The sequence below is a fragment of the Osmerus eperlanus genome, chromosome 10 (genome assembly GCF_963692335.1).
Source record: "Osmerus eperlanus chromosome 10, fOsmEpe2.1, whole genome shotgun sequence".
Lineage (NCBI taxonomy): Eukaryota > Metazoa > Chordata > Actinopteri > Osmeriformes > Osmeridae > Osmerus > Osmerus eperlanus.
Genome location: NC_085027.1, coordinates 3,081,984 through 3,104,001, shown reverse-complemented (window position 1 = coordinate 3,104,001; position 22,018 = coordinate 3,081,984). Strand labels below are relative to the sequence as shown.

The window sequence follows — 22,018 nt, the reverse complement described above, 5'->3', positions numbered from 1 at the left end:
CTGGTGAGATGGGGGTCTGAGTGCCCGTGCTCACTTGGCTACCGGTGTTGTCTCTCTGCTCGCCATGACGCCCGTAGTGACAGTTTGAGTTGAAAACCAACAGAGGAGGCAGGTTGGTCACAGCAGCACCTCTCTGGGTATTCGATGGCTAACAATGTGTCAGATATGCAGTATCATAGTTGAATTGGATCATCTCACTCCTCAGTATAAACACAGCCCCACATCCCCCAACAAATTGCTAGTTTAGCGGTGGCGTAGTTGGCCAAAGTTGTGTTTATAAGAGGAGGTCAGTTGTGTGTTGAGTCAAAACCCAAGGGAGGAAGCCATGCTGATGAGCAACGAGGTGACACATGGATATATACTCTCAGCACACTGGGACACATTAAACTCACCAACACTAGTTAAACACACACAAAAAAAAGACTGAATGTAATTAGTTTCAGGTATTTAATTGTTATTATTTTTATTTTTAAAGATTACGAGACTAGTGTTCATTTCTAATAGTTAAGTTATGAAAAGAGTTGTTCTTGATCAGTGAAAACTTTTTGTGTTGGCAACAAATATCCACCCACCCCCTGTAGACAGCTCAGGGCTCTTGTTGCTCTCTCAGTCTCTACCCCACATCACATGATCTGGTGTCTACACCTCATCACATGATCTGGTATCTAACCCTCATCACATGATCTGGCAGCAGGAAATGCACCAGAGCAAGGCCTCAAAGTTACTCTCCTCGGCACAGTGACGCACAGACCACACACACACACACAGAAATATAGTGCATGCACACACACACACACATATCTAGGCTGTGTCAGTACCAATGGGAACACTGCTTGTCCCTTTGACGTCACACACACACACACACACACAAGTGGTTTAAACACATTGTTCCATCCTCCCCCCCTCACACACACACACTTTCTGTCCCTGAATCTCCCTTTCTACCTCTCTCTCTCTCTCTCACACACTCACACACACACACACACAAATTCATGTTGGCACAGCAGAGCAGCGTCTGCCTGGAACAATCCGTGTTCTGTGATATCACTCGGGATCGTCACCGTGGTGGTCTGTGTGTCGTACTCTGTGTCTCCTGGAGGAACACTGAGCTGTGATCTAATGACATCCAGTTCACTCCTCGAGAGAAGGCTTATTTAAAACGACTCACGGCTGCGGGTGATTTTAGCAGCACCCTCCAAGCCGGCCGTGAGGGCCATGTGTGAAGGTTACGGAGAAACGGGGACAAGTCGCTAAGGAGTCCGTTTTCCGCTAACGTTGATTTAGCTAACCGTAGACTAGCTTGTTTTTGCTGGAATTCCACTACAATGATGTGTTCTGTCCCCTTTGAGTTGTGTTGTGTCTTCCCTGCCTTTGTTTGACTGTGTGTGTGTGTTTGTTTGACTGTGTGTGTGTGTGCGTGTGTCAGCGTTAGCATTCCCTGTGTTATCTGCTGTGGTTGAAGAGATAGCGCTGCAGACAGAATGAGGGGCAGGTCGTTCTGAGGCAGTGTGGCCAGGCACGGCATGAAATGAAGTGGGCACGCCTGTGTACATACTGTGTGGGACCGAAAGACAACTTTGACCTTTTCAGTTAGCAGGACTGTGTAATGAAACAGAACCCAGACCCATGAGAAGCAAGACCATGCGCTGTGTGATATACCCAAGCAATATGAAACATTCATTTGAACTCCTTTTCTACAATAGTTACATTGATATTTAAATCTTATTTTAACTATTGTTTAGTATTTACTTTAACTAAACGAGCCACAATCTATATCCTAGTCTACTTGTATCCTGTATGAAAAAGTTTTCATGTACTTATTATTATTATTATTCAATTTCATTCATAACTGGATGCTTTACAGTGTACATGCTTGTACAAACAATAGTTGCAGTCCTGCATAGTGGTGGGTGTGTGGACAGAATTGATGTGTGTGTGTGTGTGTGTGTGTGTAGGCGTAAGTGTGTGGACAGGCATTAGGTGTGTGTGTGTGTGTGTATAGCCAAATTTTACTGTAGGGGGCCTGTGTGTGTGTGTGTGTGTGTGTGTGTGTGTCCCAGAGACGGTCCATCCCTCCACGGATGAACAGATCAGTCGAGTCTCACTGGGATGAGGAGGAACAGAGTTACAGCCGTCCTCAAGCACACTCGGTTGCTTTTAATTCAGTAGCACGTAAGCCTGAAGTGTGAATATGCATGTTGAAGAGACCCAGGGCAGGCGATCTCGCTGCCTACACAGCAGTATTCCTGCACTTTCCAGGGTTAGCCAGGGCTGGACTGGGACAAGAAAATTGCCCTGGCCACAACAAAAATTATATAAAGATTTATATATATATATATTAAATATCACATCATATCCGCCCCAAGTGCACCGGCCCACCGGGCAGGTATGCCAGATTACCAGTCCAGGCCTGGGGCCTGTGTGGATCTGTTTCACCAGCGGTTGTAACTGCGTCCTATATAGACTGAGAGAGAGCAGAGAACGTCACCATTATATGTGGCCTACTTTCCTCAGTCGTGTCTGTCTACCTGTCTGTCTACCTCTACCTGCGTGTCTGTCTGACTGCCTGTGTGGCTGTTTGCTTGTCTGTCTGACTGGCTGCAGGTGACTCACCTAAACTTCTGCTCGGCCGACTGTCGATTTGGGCAACGTGGTTAACGCATGTGGAAGGGCTAAATTAAGGCACGTGTGCAAATGCATTACATATTTGTCTCGCAGCGTTTGTTCCTGTTATTTTTCTAAATGGATGAACCACAGTAATTATATTAACGTACCAGATACAGTATGTCCCTCATTTTCATGTTATTTGACTTGGAGTGTTGGGGGAGGGGTGGTTGGGACTATGTTTCCAGGTCAGTGGCTGTGTTCTCAGCTCAGTAAACCATACTGGGGAAGCTAGAGGAAGGGCACCAGAAAACAACCAGCGTGTGGTGGGAGCCGTCTTGGCGAGGGGAACGGACACAGTCACGTCTTCTGAGGGCCGATGTGTAGCTAGTTTTGGGTTGGCGACAGGAGCTACTGTTTTGGAGCTGCTCTGTAACCATCTTAAAAACTTACAGACTACAAAAAAAAAAAAAAACATTCGGTACCGCACATTTAAGTTAAGCTAAGGCTAGTTAGCTGCTAGCTTGGTTGGGATCTGGGCTGCAGACAGTGATGGTCTGCCTGGTACAGAGTGTTCGTCTCACACCTGTGGCTGGCTCTAATACCTAATCAGACCTAATGAGGAACATTGATTCATCTTCATTTGGTCCACACTGGTAGAGGGGCAGGCAGTGCTAGCAGCACATACTTGAGGCCTGTTTACAGATGAACACTTATTCTGAGAGGATGGCAAGATGGAAACCATGAAGAGAAACAAGCCAGACTTAAATTAGTATTTTAGACTTGCAGATTCCACCAAGTGATCTACGTGTTACCTCAGAGCTAAGAAGAGCCGCCATTCCAGGATTCCCTGCATCCTGGTGCCTGCTCTGGGAAGAGGAAGCTGTTTACTCTCTCTATCTCTCTCTGCTGACGTCCGCGCCCCGAACAATGTCATCCAATTTCCTGTTTTTCACTTTAGTGGAAAGCCACTCTCCCAGCGGTGTGCAAGGCTGGGCGGCCCGAGGAGCAGATCCATAGGTCTGGATGCACAGAGAGCAGGATATGGGGTCATCGCTGCTCTGCTATGTAAATACATTAGGTGTGTTGAATGGGAGAAGCTCTCTTACTTCTTTCTCTCTTTTCTTTCTTTTTTTCTCTCTCTTTCTGTTTCTTTCTCTCTCTATCTTTCTGTCTCGCCATCTCAGTGGAGATGACAGCTTAGTCTGTCTTCAACATGACAGACCAGCTGTGCAGGTTATCCTCTCCCAGAGTGGAAAAAGTCTGAGTATGTCATGTTCACGGCAATATTGTTGGATTTGGTTGGGTTTTCTAGAAATCTGCTGATTGGACTATTTTGGCAGCCGGTCCATCCCTATGTCTTTCAGTTTTGTTTATGACGAGTTTTCGGTTTATGAATGGAGTGAATTGACGGAGGATTCACCCAAATCTTGGTCCATTTGGAATCCCTGGAAAGCATACTAACCGAGTTTGTCCAGTCTCTGTCAAAACTCCAAGGACCAGAATACAGTGCAGTAAGCTAATACTTGCATTCACAAGGTCTGCAGTGGAACAAAAGTGCATCTGCTGTAGCCTCTCCCCAGTTCAACAGGCCTGTCACTTACTGTTAGCAACTCACAAGCCCCTGCTAAATCAGGCCAAAGTGTGTGTGCGTGCTCGCTCGCATGTGTGTGTGTGTGTGGCACAGCGTACAGTCAGGGGCATGAGTGCAAAAGCGCCCCCACAAACACACACACAAACACACACACACAGCATGTCCATACTGCCCGCCTGGTCCACATGCTCACTCACTTCCCCCACTTTCCCCTGGTCGGGTGCCAGCATGATGTTTGAGGGATGCAAATGCCTGGGTGAGTGATTCATGTGTGTGCCTGTGTGTTTGTGTGTGTGTGTGTGTGTGTGTTGTACTGTACTGAAAGAGCTGTATTCTGTCTGGGGAGGCAGGCTGTGTGTGTGTGTGTGTGTCACTGTGTGTGTCTGTGTAGAGCAGGCTGGCTATTTCAGTTACACAACCTCAGCCGGCGTTGTATTGGTTCTGTCAGCGTCAATTAGAGCAGGGAATGTCCCACTGCCAAGCCAGAGACTGCTCTTCTAGAACTCTACCAGGATCAGGCCACAGCACTGTGTTCTGATGCATAAAAAAATTCATTCAGCTAATGCTTTTATCCAAAGCAACATACCAATAGTGAATATAGTACGTACAGTAGATAATCAAAGACCAGACGTGCACAGTTCGGATAGTATTTCAGCGAATAGATCCCAGGAACAGTCAGATGGAACTCCTAGCTGGACCAGACCAGAGCATGCTGCTCTGTTTGAATTCTACCCAGACTCCAGCTCACAAACCAGGGCCAGGCTCCTTATATCTGATGATTGTCCTATGTTACCCCTCCTCTCCCGTACCCTGGAGGACACATCATCACAGTAAACATCATCACACTGAGATGTTATCTACCTTTCCGCATTTTTTTTGTTGTTGACGGGAATCTTAGTTGCATTTAATTTGATCAAACAAAGAGTGTTTTTGTTCCTCAACAAAATAAATCATTTGACTGTTGAAAGTTGATTAAGCTTTTAGTTTATTCATCCTGGCCTAACCTAGCAGCTGCAACCTTTCTTCTAAAGCTACTGTAAACAAACCACCTTGGAATGATTGGTAGCTTGCATTTAGGTACACAGGACATTAATTAGATTTTGATTTATAATTGACCATTTTCAGGGTATAGTGCTAAACACTACTCACGCACAGAAGCACACACGGACAGATTAGAACTGCACACACGAGGTTATCATGAGGATGTGCTCTTGTGTCTGTGAGAGATCAGATTATCACAGTTCTCATCAGCAGTGTGGCCTTCTGATGTTGGACTTGCTCCCTGTGAGTTTTCAAACAAGCAGAACCCAGTGTGGCAGTGACGTCAATTACTACTGAGAGACTTACTACTTACCAGCTTGTTTGTACAGATTTTTGGGGGGCTTTGTCAGGTTTTCTCAACAAAGGCTTACATTTGAGTGATTGGGTGATTTTGACGTGCCTGGCTTATTCTGACGTTTCCCTCTGTACGTTCCTCACGTGTGTAGATTGTTGACGGAGAACCGGAATCCTAGAGGGATGTTGGTCCGCAAGGGGCTTGGTTACTATGGTTACTAACCCCTGTGCTTGGTTCCATTTAGCAGGAGGGAAGCAAAATTATTTGCAGACTGGAGGAGAGAATTCACATGTAGGGAAAGTGTGATGACTCGTCCATCAGTCTGTTTGTAATCAGTGACACAGTGTTTATTTCCTCTACGTCTCTGGGCGGATGGTTTTGAATTTCTATCCGTACTGAATTGGATTGCAAGGTCCACTGTGTTGTGTCCGATCCGATTTCAGGTTCCAAATAAATTCAACTTCGAGATCAGTCTGTCGGAGATGTGGCAAGAATGAAGAGGGTGCTCCGTGCGAGTGTTCCGGAATGTCCCAGTCAAGGCTCCGTGCTTCTAGACACCATGTTGAATAGATTGTCCTTCTAACCACAGTCTGTCTCTTTTCTTGTAGACCACACTAACAGAGGTGCAGTTTGGACCAATGAAGTTGTACGAAGACCAGCTTCAGGTACTGTATCTCGCCACACCACAGTATCCATGAAGCTGAACATGAGCATGAAGAAAATACATTTCCACCGAACTGTGAGCACATCTCTATCTGTCTACGTACAGTGTTGCAGATCTACCCAGGCTTCTGTCTCTTGAAAGTCTGGTATTTGATGTGGTACTTTGGTTCTAGACCAATTTTAGGTTGGGTCCATGTTTTGCTTTACTATTAGAAGGTCAATGAAGGGCCAGAAGTGACAGTTGACATGTTCAGCAGTTTAGGCTACTCTTTAATTAGAAAGCAATGCCACCCAGCTAGCTTTAAGATAACAATCACCCATTCAAGCCACAAAGAAAAAAAAAAAAAAAAACTCTTAATGGACACATTGTGAGTGTGACGTACCCTGGGGTTGCCACGGCAACAGGACCAAACATGAATGACTATAAACATACCATAATGAACAATGCATGTTATATGAGAGCCACACAGAAGGAGCAATGGGCCCGCATGAGCCTTGTCACCGCAAGTCAGACATTCTCCGTTCAGTTAGTCATTATACCGCAGCTCTGAAACACTCTGCTCTCTCCTTTGTCATGTGTTATGTAGTCAAATAAAGAGGTGACTGAAGAGAGACACATAGACAGGCAGAGAGACAGGCAGACAGACAGGCAGTTTGAAGGGGATGCCTTTGACCCTGTGATCTTGGTTATTTCTATCATTGTTCATTTAGTCATTGTGATCCCACTGTCATCCATTTACGTGAATTGTTTCATAGCTCTAATGAAAACTACCTCAAGCTACTGGGAGGTGAGTAGGTAGTTTTATTGGGCCTGTGTGAGGGTTCAGTGTTGCTCTGTGGTGTACAAGGGTTCAGGGCAGGTGTCTGTCCTCAGAGTTCTGTCCTCAGAGTTCTGTCCTCAGAGTTCTGTCCTCAGAGTTCTGTTCTCAGAGTTCAGACAGTGTTCATATCACCCCCCACTCCCCTCTGATGTCTGGAGGTGGAATACTACAAACCACTTAGAACTACATACTTCACACATTCCTTCCTCATTTCACTTGTGTGTCCCAATGTTGCCCATGCTGTTGTGCAGGCTTCCAGAGATGTACGTGAATAGTTGTGTGAATGGTTAGCAGACAAGGAGAGAGGTGTCAGGCCACACTCCAGGCCTCTGACGAGACCAGCCCCGTCTTGATCCTATGCCTCCACCAGAATGTTGACTTTTGTACCGACATTGTAACCCTAAACCTAACATGCCAATGTGGAATTTGGATCTTATTCCCAGTAGACCCAAACATTGCTGCTGCACTCGATTATGATGGGACAGTTCACGATGTTTGTATGAACCACTTACACTCTGCCCTGAGTGGCCTGGTCTGTGACTAGCCTGTGACTGGCTTTATGAAGTTCCAGGCTTTAAATAATGCCATACACCCCCCCCCCCCTCCGGTTGATTCAGAAGGATAATCATACCGCCGTAGACTCTCTGTCCACACACACAGTGATACTCAGGGACTTAACTCTCCCGCTCTCTGAACAGAAACACGTCTTTGTACCCTAACTCGATTTTGCAGTTGTGATGCAACCCTGAGACCGCTGAACAAACTTTCCATTCTTTACGTTCATTCTGCTCCCTGCCAACTGTTTGAGGTGACGTCTGTTTGGGAGAGTGACTCATGAATCTGCGCTTAGTGCTGCGGCGCTCCTTGGAGGCGGGCCTAAAACTCCTGCCCTGTATCCAGTAAGGGCTTCTATGGAGTCTGCTGGCAGCAAGTGTATGTACGCACCTAGAAACCTGCTGTGACGATGGCTTCCATACCCAGAGCGGGTGTGGGCCCACAGCCAGTCAAGGCTGGCTTAGCCAGTAGCTTGGTCAAGGGGTCAAGGCAGTGGATATGGGGCCTGTGGTAGCTGGATACAGGACAGCCTCAGGGTTAGGCATGGGCAAGGCTCGTCTATCACACTGTCTTTTTTTCCGTAACTTCCTTTGTAACTTTTTTTCGGTGTACGTCACACGCTACAGTTTCTGTTTGAATATGTTGGCGTGTCACCGTGTTCGCTACCGGCTGTGTTTGTGGACGTCGTTGTTTCTACGGTAACCGCTGACCCTTCTCTCTCTCTCTCTCTCTCTCTCTGGTTCAGGTACTTTTAGTATTTGCCAAAGAGGACAGTCAGAATAATGGCTTCTACTGGGCGTGTGAGAAGGCCAACTTCCGGTGCAACGTGGCACGGACCCCCGAGGCTGCGCTTGAGAGTCTCCTGGAGAAACACCATGACCTGGTCATCATCGACCACAGACATTCCAGATACTTTGACGCGGAAGCACTATGCCGGTACGGTTGTCAAAAGCTCCCTCTGTACAGCGTCCACACGAATGTACTGAATCACACAGTGTACGGGCTCCTCCTTTTTCATGCCACGCTTATGAACCACAGGTCCTCATGCTTGAGCTGCTCGTCTCAACAGGAACAACCTCTCCACGTCGCTCTGCTCTCATCTGAATGCTACATAATGCTAGGCTGTGTTCAAGTGTGTCGGTGGGCTATTGTTCCAATGCAGGTCCATCTAAAGACAGACAGGATGTTGTAGTGACACTGGGTTTCCTAGCCGCTCTGCGAGGGTGGGCTTGGTTCAGCTCCGCTCACAGACTGCTCGGCGGTGAAGTCACCACCATGAGAAATGAGCCGCAGTCGCCCACAGCCCCCTCTCTCTATCTTTAGCCTGCAGCTCGACCAAAAACACGTTTGCAAACATTCATTTACCTTGCCCGGCGTGCATGTTCACCCTATTCATGGTGGCCAGTCTATACGTTCAGTGTACACGCACAGCCCCGCGGAGGACTAAAGGGTCTTTATGGCCGACGGCGGGGGGGAAACCACAGGCCAATGAGCTGCCTCGTACACTGCATTCTTTCAGAGGCCCGCTGGTGGACCTTGCCTGGGCTCTGCCCGGGAGAATCACACTGTGTGAATAACTGAAACTACATTGATGTGATGCTGTGGTCTCTCTCTTTCTCTCTCCGTTTACATTCAGGTCAATAAGAGCGGTCAACTCCTCGGAAAACACTGTGATAGTCGCCGTTGTGAAAAGGTACGTAAAAGCCCACCACCTCTGATTCTTGTGTCGCCTGGATGGTGGGGTGACAGTCTGAGTCAGCATGCAGCCTGTAGGTTCAGATGCCTGTCGTTCTGTCTCTGCTCCTGTAGGCCGGACAGGGAGGAGGCTTCAGTGATGCCTCTCATCAATGCAGGCTTCAACAGGGTGAGCAACTGGTCCTCCTCAGTCCAGAAGTTTGAATAAACACATTCTGAACAAGCTTGTTCCTGCTCATACTATATACTCAATACTTTGCAAAGATGATGTTATACTTTGCAATAATTATGTTCTGTCCATAATAATGATGTTAAGTGTTAGTTAAGAATACTATTACCTATGTTAGCTATAATAATGCAGTTAGCTTCTATGTTACTGTGCTATTATGTCAGCTATTATGTAAGCCGTTTGCTAGATTTAATACAAGTGAAAACGGCAGTGATAGCGCTGAAACTTGTAAGTAGGTCAAGTAAAATCAGGATTGCGCTCCACACAGGTCTAGCACTGAGGGAGGGGGTCAGTGAGATAACCAGCGCATGCAATGCAGTCACGAATGCCAAAGGTGAAATTGTGAGTCATTGATTGGTTGATCCATGTTGACCTGTGTTGACCTCTGACCCCACAGAGATATGTGGAGAACACCAATATGATGGCGTGCTATAATGAGCTGCTGCAGCTTGAGCATGGAGAGGTGCGCGCACAGTTCAAACTGAGGTGAGAGAAGCCGCTCTCTGAATACACCGCACACCTGTCAGTGTTGGGGCTTGTCGTTTGTCAGATACCAGACTTTATCTCAGGGACTACCCGGGGAATCAAAGTTGAGAAGCTTCCAGAGATGTGTTTTACGCTAAAGCCTTATTCGTTTAACCTTTTTTTGCTATATTTGGTTGTGCGTAATCGTAACTCCTTCTGTCTTCTCAACACTTCTCATTCTCTCTCTCCAAGGGCCTGCAACGCTATTTTCACTGCTCTGGAACAAAGCCAGGAAGCCATCGAGATCACTTCGGAGGACCAAGTGATTCAGGTTTGTTTTTACACCAAACTGTCAAGAGACGCATGGTATCAAGAGCTCCCGTATTGTCTCCTTCAGTCGTAAGAGAAGTCTCTCTCTCTTTGTCTCTCATTCTCTTTCGGTTTGTTCTCTCTTTCTCTCTCTCTCTGTTCTGTGTCTTTCTCTCTCTTCCTTTAACCCTCTCTTTCTCTCTCTCTCTCATAGGGTAGTGTTTTCCTTCTGTTTGCCTGCTGATGTCTTGTGACCGCTGATATCAGTGATGATATCTGTGTTCTCTTTCCTTCAATGGCTCCTTCTGTCCTCGGAGCCACAGAGCATCTTATCTTATCGTTCTTTTTTCACATAAAAGCAACACTTGTGTGTCCCCGTTCGTGGAACTGCGTTCTAGAGCATCGGAAAGCAAACTTTGGAAGCTCTTTGTGATGGTGGTCGTTTTCCAGTCATCTATTGACACCTTTGCTCTCTCAAACAGCTTCAGACCAGATCCCTATCTATGTTGAGGTGCGTGACACCCCCCGTCTCTCTCTGCTCTTTCGCAGTATGTGAACCCTGCCTATGAGTCCATCATGGGCTACCAGCAAGGAGAGCTGATAGGAAAGGAAATCATAGAAGTGCCTAAAAGTGAGAAGAACAAACCGGATCTCCTAGAAACGATTAACTCCTGCATACGGAAGGGAAAGGTGAGCGATTCGACTGTCGTTTTTTTTTTTTTTCTGCTCACGCATCTAGATCATTCTACATGCGGCATTGGGATAGTTTGGTGTTATCCCACGTAGCTGTTAACTTGCTTGTGTGCTTGAAGGTGTTGTGTGTGTGTGTGTGTGTATATGCTAATAGTTCTGGGTGTGTTTGCGCGTGTGTGTGTGTGTGTATATGCTAATAGTTTAGTGTGTGTATATGTGTGACCTGTCCGGCAAGTCATACTGCAGCTCTGTTTCATGTTCTGACATCAGTGGGGTCTGCTGTGCTGGGCTGCTACTACAGAGGGAGCGAAGGTCGCTCTCAGACAGTGTAACAGTAGGACAGGCCTTTTGAACCAGAGCACCAGACCAGCGGTGGCACACATGAAATGCCACAACTGCCACACTACTCCCCCCCTTCTCCCCCCCCTCTCCCCCCCCCCGTCCAGTAGAGCATCTCATCACACTTTTATAAACCTGGATGACCCTTGTTTACCATCCACAGACAGAGCCACCCTCTTCCTCCTCCTCCTTCATCATCATCATTGACGAGCCACAAGTCTTGTGGCTTCTCACCTGTCCTGTGCTTGTGTGTCATGTCTTCTGCAGGAGTGGCAGGGTATTTATTATGCCAAAAAGAAGAATGGAGACAGTGTTCAACAGAATGTGAAGATCACACCTGTGATTGGTCAGGGAGGGTGAGTGACGGTGTTGCTGTCGTTGGGATGATCCGGGGAAAATCACCACGATGGACCAACCACAATGGCCTGTATTTATAGTCTGTTTCTTTTTCTTTTGACAGAAAAATCAGACACTATGTGTCTATCAACAGGCCTTTAAATGATAATAATAGGGTAAGAAGGGTATATTATCATGACAACAGTAGATGTGTGCGATCAGTTTGACCCAGATATTTCAAGCTGCTTCTCTCCTTTCGTTCTCCCAGACTGACAAGTCCAGTGAGCGCGTGCAGGCAGAATCTCAGACAGGTAGGCTGGTTTGCTGTAGATCTAGTCTGTCTCGTAGTGCCCAATATCAAGTGCCCCCCCCCCAGCCCCCCCAATATCATTTAGGGGATTGAAAGGTTGCTTTGATACCTACACTTCCTGTATGTAAGCCTTTTTCATAATTCAAGGGCAGATGCTATCTGCAGTCTGTGTTTTCCCCACCGAGGCAAGGTTACTACAGAAGGGGGTATCAGGCAAATCTTCCCTCCCAGTTGTGTGGTTATCTTGGTAGTGAGCGCGTGTGTGTGATGTGCTCCTGTCCCCAGACATCCAGCCCAGTAAACATAAGGACCGTAGGAAAGGCTCTCTTGACGTCAGATCCACCACGTCCAGAGGGAGTGATGGTGAGGGCAGATGGGAACGGACAGTGGAAACTCACTAGCTTATCAAAACCCACCAGGTGTTAATTGGGCACACCTCCAGAGACGCGTCTGAAGTGTGAAATTTGAGTATCCTGACAAATTAGTAGGAACAGTCTTGTTGTTTTTTTAAGGGTCACTGTCTTCGTTTTAAAGCTTGGTCAACTTCTTAGATTGATACCACAGACTTTTAAAACATTGTTATTTTGCAGGAAGTTCCCAACGAAGGCACTCGTCCATGGCTAGGATCCACTCCATGACCATCGAAGCTCCCATCACCAAGGTAGGTCTCATCCAGGTCACATGGCTGTCCTGAGGACATAGAGGCCCACCATGTAGTCTCTTCTGCTGTCCTAACAACAACAACAGCCGCTCAGTCATGCTACTACAGTACAACTGCCTTGAAGGACACAAACACAACAGTCTCTGCAGGCTTGGCAAGTTGTTCCATGTAAGACAGGATTCTAGACCAGAACTCGGGTTCTCTTTGTTGGGGAAAGATACCCCAAGGATCTGTCATGTGATATTCTCGTAGTCCCCAAGGTTTTGTCAACTGACAGAGTTCAGTTCCTGTGTTCCATCACATGACTGTGCTGTCAGCCCCTCTAGGCCTGTTCTTCTCCAGAATAGAGCTACTCATGAAACGGCTGACTATGTGTGTGTGTGTGTGTGTGTGTCTGTAGTGCGAGTGTATGGTATTTGTGTGTCATAGACCTATTATTAAGTAGAGCAAGCATCATAGCTGTTTAAAGATGGCATCCTGTTCATTTCTACTGGGCGTCAAGTGCTTAGTGGCGCATTGAAGCTCGCAAAACCGAGATACGGTCTGTGATACGGTCTGTGATCCGGTCTGTGATATGGTCTGTGATACGGTCTGTGATCCGGTCTGTGATATGGTCTCTGATACGGTCTGTGCCATGTCGAAGCAATACGTCCCTCTCAGGGAAACCTGACTGTAGAATGACAAGACAACTTCCACGGATTCATAATCGTAACCGTGTGCCGTTTACGTCCTCCTCCCTCCTCCCCTCCCTCCCTCCTCCCTCCTCCCCTCCCTCCTTCTCGGTAGGTAATAAACATCATTAACGCGGCTCAGGAGAGCAGTCCCATGCCGGTGGCGGAGGCGCTGGACCGCGTCCTGGAGATCCTGAGGACCACCGAGCTCTACTCCCCCCAGCTGGGCACCAAGGAGGAGGACCCCCACACCAACGACCTGGTCGGGGGCCTGATGACGGTGAGACAGCCTTGGTTGTGCCCGCAAACTGTAGGGTGCTTGCTTTTATGAAACCTTACCTCAAGTGCCAGGTGGGGTGCTGGTCATGCGGTCTGGAAGAAGATGTTATTAGTGGCACTGAGATGGTTGTTAACCTCTTAACTGCTCTGGGCAGGAACAGCGTGGTTTGGTGAGGTCTCTGGTTGTGAAGAAACACACTCTGTCCTCAAAAGAACACAATGACTTAGATGATACAGAGAGCCAGGGTAGTGAAGGAGATGGAGGGAGGGAGGGAGGGAGAGAGAGAGGGAGGGTAGTGAAGGAGAGAGGGAGGGAGAGAGAGAGAGCCAGGGTGGTGAAGGAGAGAAGGAGAGAGGGAGAGAGAGAGAGAGAGGGAGGGAGAGAGGGAGCCAGGGTGGTGAAGGAGAGAGGGAGGGAGAGAGAGCCAGGGTGGTGAAGGAGAGAGGGAGGGAGAGAGAGAGAGCCAGGGTGGTGAAGGAGAGAAGGAGAGAGGGAGAGAGAGAGAGAGAGGGAGGGAGAGAGGGAGCCAGGGTGGTGAAGGAGAGAGGGAGGGAGAGAGAGCCAGGGTGGTGAAGGAGAGAGGGAGGGAGAGAGAGAGCCAGGGTGGTGAAGGAGAGAGGGAGAGACAGAGCCAGGGTGGTGAGGGAGGGAGAGAGAGAGCCAGGGTGGTGAAGGAGAGAGAGAGGGAGAGAGGGAGCCAGGGTGGTGAAGGAGAGAGGGAGGGAGAGAGAGCCAGGGTGGTGAAGGAGAGAGGGAGGGAGAGAGAGAGAGAGCCAGGGTGGTGAAGGAGAGAGGGAGAGACAGAGCCAGGGTGGGGAAGGAGAGAGGGAGAGAGAGAGAGAGAGCCAGGGTGGTGAAGGAGAGAGGGAGAGAGAGAGAGCCAGGGTGGTGAAGGAGAGAGAGAGGGAGAGAGGGAGCCAGGGTGGTGAAGGAGAGAGAGCACCAGGGTTGCTGTCTTGGTTATAGTCCCAGAGGAAGTGTTAGATTGTCCTTTGTGCTCTTGTACACTGAAGAGGAAAGACCTCACACACACACACACACACACACACACAGAGACTTCTTCCTCCTAACTCCACGGGCTTGGAAACATCCTGTTCCTAGGGTTAGATGAATAAACATGACTGTTCTTACACAAGTAGTTACACACTACAGGCTGTGAGATGATCATGGTTGCTCGGAGATGTTCATGGTTGCTCATAGAGAGGGTGCATGTATTCACATGGGGTGGAAGAAATGCTGAAGCGAACTAGAGACTGATGGAATCTGAGAGCCATGGACTATCTCAATGGGTGTCTTGTCTTGTTAAGCTGTGATCCAAACGATTATTTATGTAAACTCGTATCTATTTACATGGTGGGTGTTGTTTATTTCTTTTGTGGACGTATATTTGTAGTCCCCAGTGCGGGGCTAGATGCTGTGTGATTCCTTTCTCAGCCCAGCAGCTCCTATGAGTGTTTGTTCAAAGCGGAGCTGTCATCTTTCTGGGGAGAAAGTCTTAAAATAGCCAGTGTGTACAGAGGCAGCGCCACCATGAGACAATACTCAGGTCAAAGATGAACCAGTCTTCTCTTCCTTTCTCACTCGTGAAGTAAACACTTTACTCCCTGACACACACACACACACACACACACACACACACACTGACACTAACTGTACCCATGCATTTATAATTATTTCATATTTAGAGCTGGATTGAGTCCAGAAATAAGATACATAAAGTTCTGAGTAACCCTCCTAACAATGCAGTTCATTTGCCACATACCACAATATGCAGCGTTGATGTAACGGACGGATAAGGAAGTACAATAAGGATATTGGATTAATTTACTAAGAATCGTCTGATACATTTACATACATGCTAAAAGCTTGAATGTTTACACAACTGCTGTGGTTCATATTTATGGTAATAATTTCTAAGTGGTGTATTAGGTTGATTAAAATGCCCCTGCTTGGCTGCACATTTCTCACTACCGGAAGCCTCAGTGAGCCTAGCAACATGGCTGCACAATACGCTATTACACACGCTTCAAAAGCCCCTGTCACATGACAGATGAGGGAACAGAGGGATTTTAGCATGGTGACACCTATCATGGTGTCTTTAAACTGAGTTACGGACTCTGAGGTAATGGTGACAATTGTGTTGTTGTTTTATTAACTCTAGCTAATTTTATCTCTCATTTTATCTCTCTGTCTTTTTGCAGGATGGCTTGCGCAGACTGTCAGGAAACGAGTACATCTTTGCTACAAAGCGTGAGTACTACTTTGTCTGGTCATAATGAGCTGTCCTAGTCTCTGCCGGTGAAGGCTCTGTATTAAAGTAGATGTGGTCATATGAAAAAGTGAATGACAATTTATTATTTTGCGCTCTATCGCTCTCTCTCTCGCTGTCTCTCTCTCGCTTTCTCTCTCTCGCTGTCTCTCTCTCGCTGTCTCTCTCTCGCTGTCTTTCTCTCTCTCAAACTCAGAGCCACACCATTTGCCAAGCCACCTGACCACACCTCTCTCATTGAATGACATCCCCCCTCGCATCGCCCAGACCATGGAGAACGAAGACTGCTGGGACTTTGACGTCTTCAACCTGGAGGCTGCCACCATGAAACGGTGTGTGAGCGTGTGAGCTGAGCGTGTGAGCTGAGCGCGTGAGCTGAGCGCGTGAGCTGAGCGCGTGAGCTGAGCGCGTGAGCTGAGCGCGTGAGCTGAGCGCGTGAGCTGAGCGCGTGAGCTGAGCGCGTGAGCTGAGCGCGTGAGCTGAGCGCGTGAGCTGAGCGCGTGAGCTGAGCGCGTGAGCTGAGCGCGTGAGCTACGCGCGTGAGCTACGCGCGTGAGCTACGCGTGTGAGCACGAATTAGGGTGCAGGAAAAGCGAGGTCCGCTCTCAAACCTGCTGTCGCTTCTGTCACCCAGGCCTTTGACCTACTTGGGCCTGAAGATCTTCTCTCGCTTCGGGGTGTGCGAGTTCCTCAGCTGCCCCGAGGCCACCCTGCGCTCCTGGCTCCAGGTGATCGAGGCCAACTACCACGCCACCAACTCCTACCACAACTCCAGCCACGCGTCTGATGTGCTGCACGCCACTGCATACTTCCTCTGCAAGGACAGGGTCAAGGTATGCTTCCACGGAGGACGGATCACTTAGAGAGTCTGTCATATTTCTTAAAGCCCCAGCAGACATTGATTCCTTATCCAGGCTTCCATACTACCTTCTGACATGGACTTGTTGTCTGTCATAGTGCCCTAGTGTCCGATGTGTATTCGCAGGGATGTTATTGGCCCCAAGTGTGTCAGTGGCCCAGGATTTTCTTGAACGAGTGCTGGTTAAGCTGATTACCAGCCAGTCTATTTCTAACCTCTGAGAAGTTATCTTTCATTGGCTTAGCCAGGGGAGCATCAGAGCATCATGGTCACTTGGGACCTCAAAGCTGTAACCATGGAGATAGTCATCGTATGGACGGAAAAAGCGCCCTGTTCTACTGTTGCACAGTATATTTCACAGTACTGGATATGTAAATAAAATAAAATAATTGCACTTATTTGACAATGGCATATTAATAGTGTGGTTTTCCTCCCTCTTAACAGCAAAGTCTGGACCCCATAGATGAGGTAGCAGCCCTGATAGCTGCAACTGTCCATGATGTGGATCACCCCGGCCGCACCAACAGCTTCCTGTGTAACGCAGGAAGTGAGCTGGCCATCCTGTACAATGACACGGCAGTGCTGGAGAGCCACCATGCCGCGTTGGCCTTCCAGATCACCACCAGAGACGACAAGTGTAACATCTTCAAGAACATGGAAAGGTCAGGCTGTCAGTGTTGTCTTTTCAGCTGGTCAGTACACTGTTAACAAATTACAGCACAAACCTAAACCTAAATCAGAGACATACCAGAGTGGTATTCAAATACCTTTCGAATGACGTGTCGTGTGTGTGTTTTTTAAGAGAATACGTGTTGTGGAGGCTGGGGAGTAATGTGATTGCAGTCCCTGAGCTGAATGGCTCACATGTGTTGGTCCCTCAAAGGGAGGAACAAAGACTTCATTCATCTCCCTTTCTCTCTCTCTCTCTCCTCCCTCTCCCTCGCTCTCTGTAGAAACGAGTACAGGACTCTACGTCAGGCAATCATAGACATGGTTCTGGCCACTGAGATGACCAAACACTTTGAACATGTCAACAAGTTTGTCAACAGCATCAACAAGCCACTGGCTGCCCTGGAGGAGAATGGGGTGAGATGAGCAGTGTTACAAATAGGTTTGAGACATACAGTACATGCACAGCTAACTGTAATCCAGGATGGAACAGCAATGCTGGTTTGAAAGTACTTGTGGCCCACCTTAGCTTTGGAACAGTCTTGTGTGAGGGGAGAGAATTTTACAAGCTAGTACCATCTTTCTCATCACTATGTGGAATGCACAGCACAGACATTTTAAAAGATCTCTGGTCTTTTTAAGGGGGAAAAAGGAAAAAGAATTCCCTCCTCATATTCCTGTATTCAACTCAAACTATGTTACGCTCACGAACTGACAGAGGACATTTTGTTTTGTAGATATAATCATTAGAGCTACTCATCACCATCCAACCACTCTCAAACCTGTCGGTTGTTTGTTCTGTCTTAAAAGCTCTCTTCACTCCATAAAATAATGTTGGACGTGTGGACTTGTGAGCAGGACAGAAAGTGGTGCTGAGGTGTGTGTTGTTTTGCTGACAATCTGTCTTGGATATGTCAGGGGAACAATGACGAGGAGTCAGTCAAAGGCATCCTGACATCCCCCGAGAACAGGATACTTGTCAAGCGCATGCTCATTAAGTGTGCAGACATTTCCAACCCCTGCCGACCGCTGGAGCTGTGTATCGAATGGGCAGGACGCATCTCTGAGGAATACTTTGCACAGGTAATGAAATGAGACCAGACATGGCGTCACTGTCTGGACTGTAGATCAAGTCCAACAGCGTTTCTGCAGTGTTCTACAATAAATTGTATCCCTCTTTATATATTTTGTCTGTCTGCTAACAAGTGTATCTGATTGCTTGTCGTTTAGACGGACGAGGAGAAGAGACAGGGTCTGCCAGTGGTCATGCCCGTGTTTGACAGGAACACCTGCAGCATTCCCAAGTCACAGATTTCCTTCATAGACTACTTCATCACCGACATGTTTGATGCCTGGGATGGTAGGAGAGCTTGTGTTCCTGCTCTGAGTAACGCTAGAACGTGTTTATTGGCTAGACAACATGAGCTTATTAAATGGTTAAACTGTCATGCACCTCTGACTCTTCAACAATGTTTCCATCTAGCTTTCGCAGACCTGCCCAACCTCATGCAGCACTTGGACAACAACTTCAAATACTGGAAAGGCCTGGATGAACGAAAGCTGCACAGCCTGCGTCCTCCCCCAGAATAGGAGCATCGTTTGTGGGGGGGGGGGGGGGGGGGGGGGTCGGCCCTGGCCCTTGGGCCCCTTCCTGGGCCCCCTTCCTCCAGAGTAACCTTCCTCTCTCTCTCTACCTGCGGGGGATGTCTCTCTACCAGCCCATCCCAGCAGCCCACGGCCTCCACTCCTCCGCCTCTGCAGCACGCCAAGTGTCCGTCCGGATCGACTCTCTGACAGACGGACAAGCTGGAGCCTGGGCCTCCGGATCAGGATCTATCGCCCTATCAGAGTGGACGGCATCCTCATTAACTCCCTAACGCCGCGCAGGCATTGGATGGAGCAGCTGGTCAGGTGACTTGTGAGACGCACCCTCAGAGCCACCCCTGGCACACAGAGTCCCTTTCCCCCCAGTTAAACACACGGGTCACCCCTCTTCATAGGAGGGGTCAGATGTTACTGTCTATGTTAACACTGCTGGTTCATGGGTAGAGCAACAGAGAAACACTGTCTGGCTGGACTTTGAGAGCTGGTCAAGCTCCTGCTGAGAAAAACTGAGGATGAGGTGGTCATGAGGTCACGTGATGCAGAGTCAAACCCAGACCACGGATGACGGCATCAAACCTACACCCGTCTGTTGTGACAAGGCCGAATTACTCTCATGTGCCCCCAGAGGCCACACCACAGAACTACACTCCACCCCTTTTTTTTTTTCTTTTCTTGCTGTATTTTCTTAGTTTTGTCTATCAGAAGCACGTCCACTACAGCAGGATAGGGAGATGTGTAGCAACTCGAGGCTATTAAAAGACAAGAGGGTGGGCATGTTTTCATGGGTGTTTAAGGTGTTCAACTTTACTTGCGCCACTGGTGAGAGATACAAATTTAAACACCATGATCATAGGTAATTAAAAGTTTAGTTAATTTATTTTGTTTTAAATGTTCCACATTTTCTATACTAAAAATGAATACAAATAATTAGTTGATGGATAAATCAGTAAGTAAGAAAGAAAAGCCAAAGCTGATTAATATGAATTCAATAACTGGGTCTTATCCTTGATTATTACACATATGAAACATTAACATTATAAACTTTTTTTCTTTTCTTATCACAAGTACAGTACCAGTTTGAATGAACACCTTTGCATTGCACTGTAAACAATAATTGAAATGTCAAAGTCTCAGTGATATGTTCATTGATGGGATGTTGAATTGAAGAATTAGCTGTGTTGTTGTTGATCACCTACAAGTTTGTATATCTCCCTCACTTCTGTTTCACCGCTGTTATCCGGCCTCTCATAACAGCAGTGATCTGTGAAAACATTTTGGACTTGAACGATTTTTTGCCCAGAAATTTTTGTATCTGGTTTATCCTACTGAAAAAGACTGCCTTATTTTATACAATATTTATACAGTACATCCCACTGTGCAACTGCAACGGACACCTGGAGTTTTTAATAACATAGTCCAAAAAAGTTATGTTCAAGTAAATCTCAATATTTTTATAGACTATGAATTTTACACTGGAGGGACAGCAAATGAAACAGCCGTTAGCTATCTGAGTACCTGTGAAACCATGTTCATTGGAGAGGCATTTCAGTCATGTAAACAGAGAACTCTATGGTTTATGAAGGATGTGGATTACAGGATTGTCTATCACTGTCTTTAACCAGTCGCCTGGAAGCCAGCTTGCTTTGATTTTGACAAACATCATTCTATATCGGCCATTATATTTTAACATCATTCTATATTGGCCATTTTGTCTGAGATTCTTACGTGCAGACAAAGTACCCAGGGAACTACCCACGGTTGGTTTCAGATTAGGATACTAATATATGTTAAAGAATGTTGCTTATTAAGATTATTTCCTATTTAAACAGTATATAAAATGCCATAACACATAAGCAAACATTGGTTGATAAGAGTGTATTGACCATGGTATCTTTGTTACTCTCTTCAGAAGACCAACGTAAACACTCAGTAAGGGGATGTTCGTTCCCTCTGACTCACTACTTCTGGTCTGGAGGCACCGAAAAATGACAAAAAAATTGAAATTATTCAATGGAAAATAAAATAATTACGATGACTAGTTTGACAATCCTTTCCAACTGTCATAGAATGTACACAAACACACAAAATGGAATGCTTGTCTCACATTGTACTACATCTGTAACTGTTAACAAACAGATCATATTGTGTGTGTGTGTGTGGGGGGGGGGGGGCACACAGTCCTCTTCCCAACACACACACAGATGATTGAACAACGTGATCAATTTTTATGAGCCTGAAATACTCTCTTTGCTGTCTTTGAGAAGAAGGCTTGCTGAGAACAGTGACAGTCTCAGTTTTTACCATGGTGTTCATTCAGGAAGCCGTATGACAGCATCACTGGTGTACCCTACTGGTGAGGGTATGGGCTGCAGGTTGAGGGAGTAAAATAATTTTTAAAAAATGGACAATAATGCAAAGATAAATATACCTCGCAAATTTACAGGAATCGCCCATTCAGAACCATTACCATAAATTCACCTTCAATTAGGCTACCATTTCCAGGCAAAACTGCCTCCTTCATACCATAGGTCTACTGTGGAATAAATAGCACAAGGAAAGAAAATAAAAAGACAGATTGAGGGCCAGGTCTACAGAACCATGTTTGCTTCTGTCAGATATAGTTCTGCGAAAAAACAGCTGTCATGTTCTCAGGCGGCATGCATGTGTGGTGTTTGACATAAATGAGTCAGGAGATGAGCGGAACTGGCCTGTGGCACAGAAGCTGAAAGTGGAGATCTTTTATTTTTTTATGATCCTATTTACTGAGAACAGCATATATCCATCGTGGACTTTGTTTTTTGAAACCTGTTTTCCCAAAAGAGGAAGTCAATTCATCAGTGTCCTTATCCGATCGTCAATGCCGAAATCGCGTCCATCCAGTTACACAAGCAGGGTCCAGGCCCTTGAGTGCAGAAGAGGTGAAAAAACGGTGAAAAAAAAACGAATACTATCTCCAGCGTTTGTTCAGGCTAGGTCAACATCTAGGCCTACTCTCTGAATATTTTAATACCGGAATTTAAATTCAAATTCTGGCATGGCCCATTATGGATATAAT

General features: G+C 46.9%; 1 protein-coding gene across 3 annotated transcripts in view; it reads left to right on the top strand.

Moving 5' to 3' along the window:
- The window catches only part of pde8a (phosphodiesterase 8A), a 32,743-nt gene extending 11,750 nt beyond the window's left edge, over positions 1–20,993 (top strand). For all 3 annotated transcript variants that reach the window (XM_062470637.1, XM_062470638.1, XM_062470639.1), the window contains exons 2-22: positions 6,143–6,199; positions 8,319–8,509; positions 9,210–9,266; positions 9,383–9,437; positions 9,895–9,983; positions 10,215–10,293; positions 10,821–10,961; positions 11,571–11,659; positions 11,764–11,815; positions 11,908–11,950; positions 12,235–12,312; positions 12,540–12,610; positions 13,397–13,561; positions 15,763–15,811; positions 16,027–16,162; positions 16,465–16,663; positions 17,134–17,351; positions 17,643–17,775; positions 18,277–18,441; positions 18,589–18,718; positions 18,842–20,993. In XM_062470637.1, coding sequence (XP_062326621.1) covers positions 6,143–6,199; positions 8,319–8,509; positions 9,210–9,266; positions 9,383–9,437; positions 9,895–9,983; positions 10,215–10,293; positions 10,821–10,961; positions 11,571–11,659; positions 11,764–11,815; positions 11,908–11,950; positions 12,235–12,312; positions 12,540–12,610; positions 13,397–13,561; positions 15,763–15,811; positions 16,027–16,162; positions 16,465–16,663; positions 17,134–17,351; positions 17,643–17,775; positions 18,277–18,441; positions 18,589–18,718; positions 18,842–18,948 — 2,304 coding nt within the window. In that variant the 3' untranslated portion in view covers positions 18,949–20,993. The remainder of the gene's footprint in view (positions 1–6,142; positions 6,200–8,318; positions 8,510–9,209; positions 9,267–9,382; positions 9,438–9,894; positions 9,984–10,214; positions 10,294–10,820; positions 10,962–11,570; positions 11,660–11,763; positions 11,816–11,907; positions 11,951–12,234; positions 12,313–12,539; positions 12,611–13,396; positions 13,562–15,762; positions 15,812–16,026; positions 16,163–16,464; positions 16,664–17,133; positions 17,352–17,642; positions 17,776–18,276; positions 18,442–18,588; positions 18,719–18,841) is intronic.
- Positions 20,994–22,018: the final 1,025 nt, after the last annotated feature.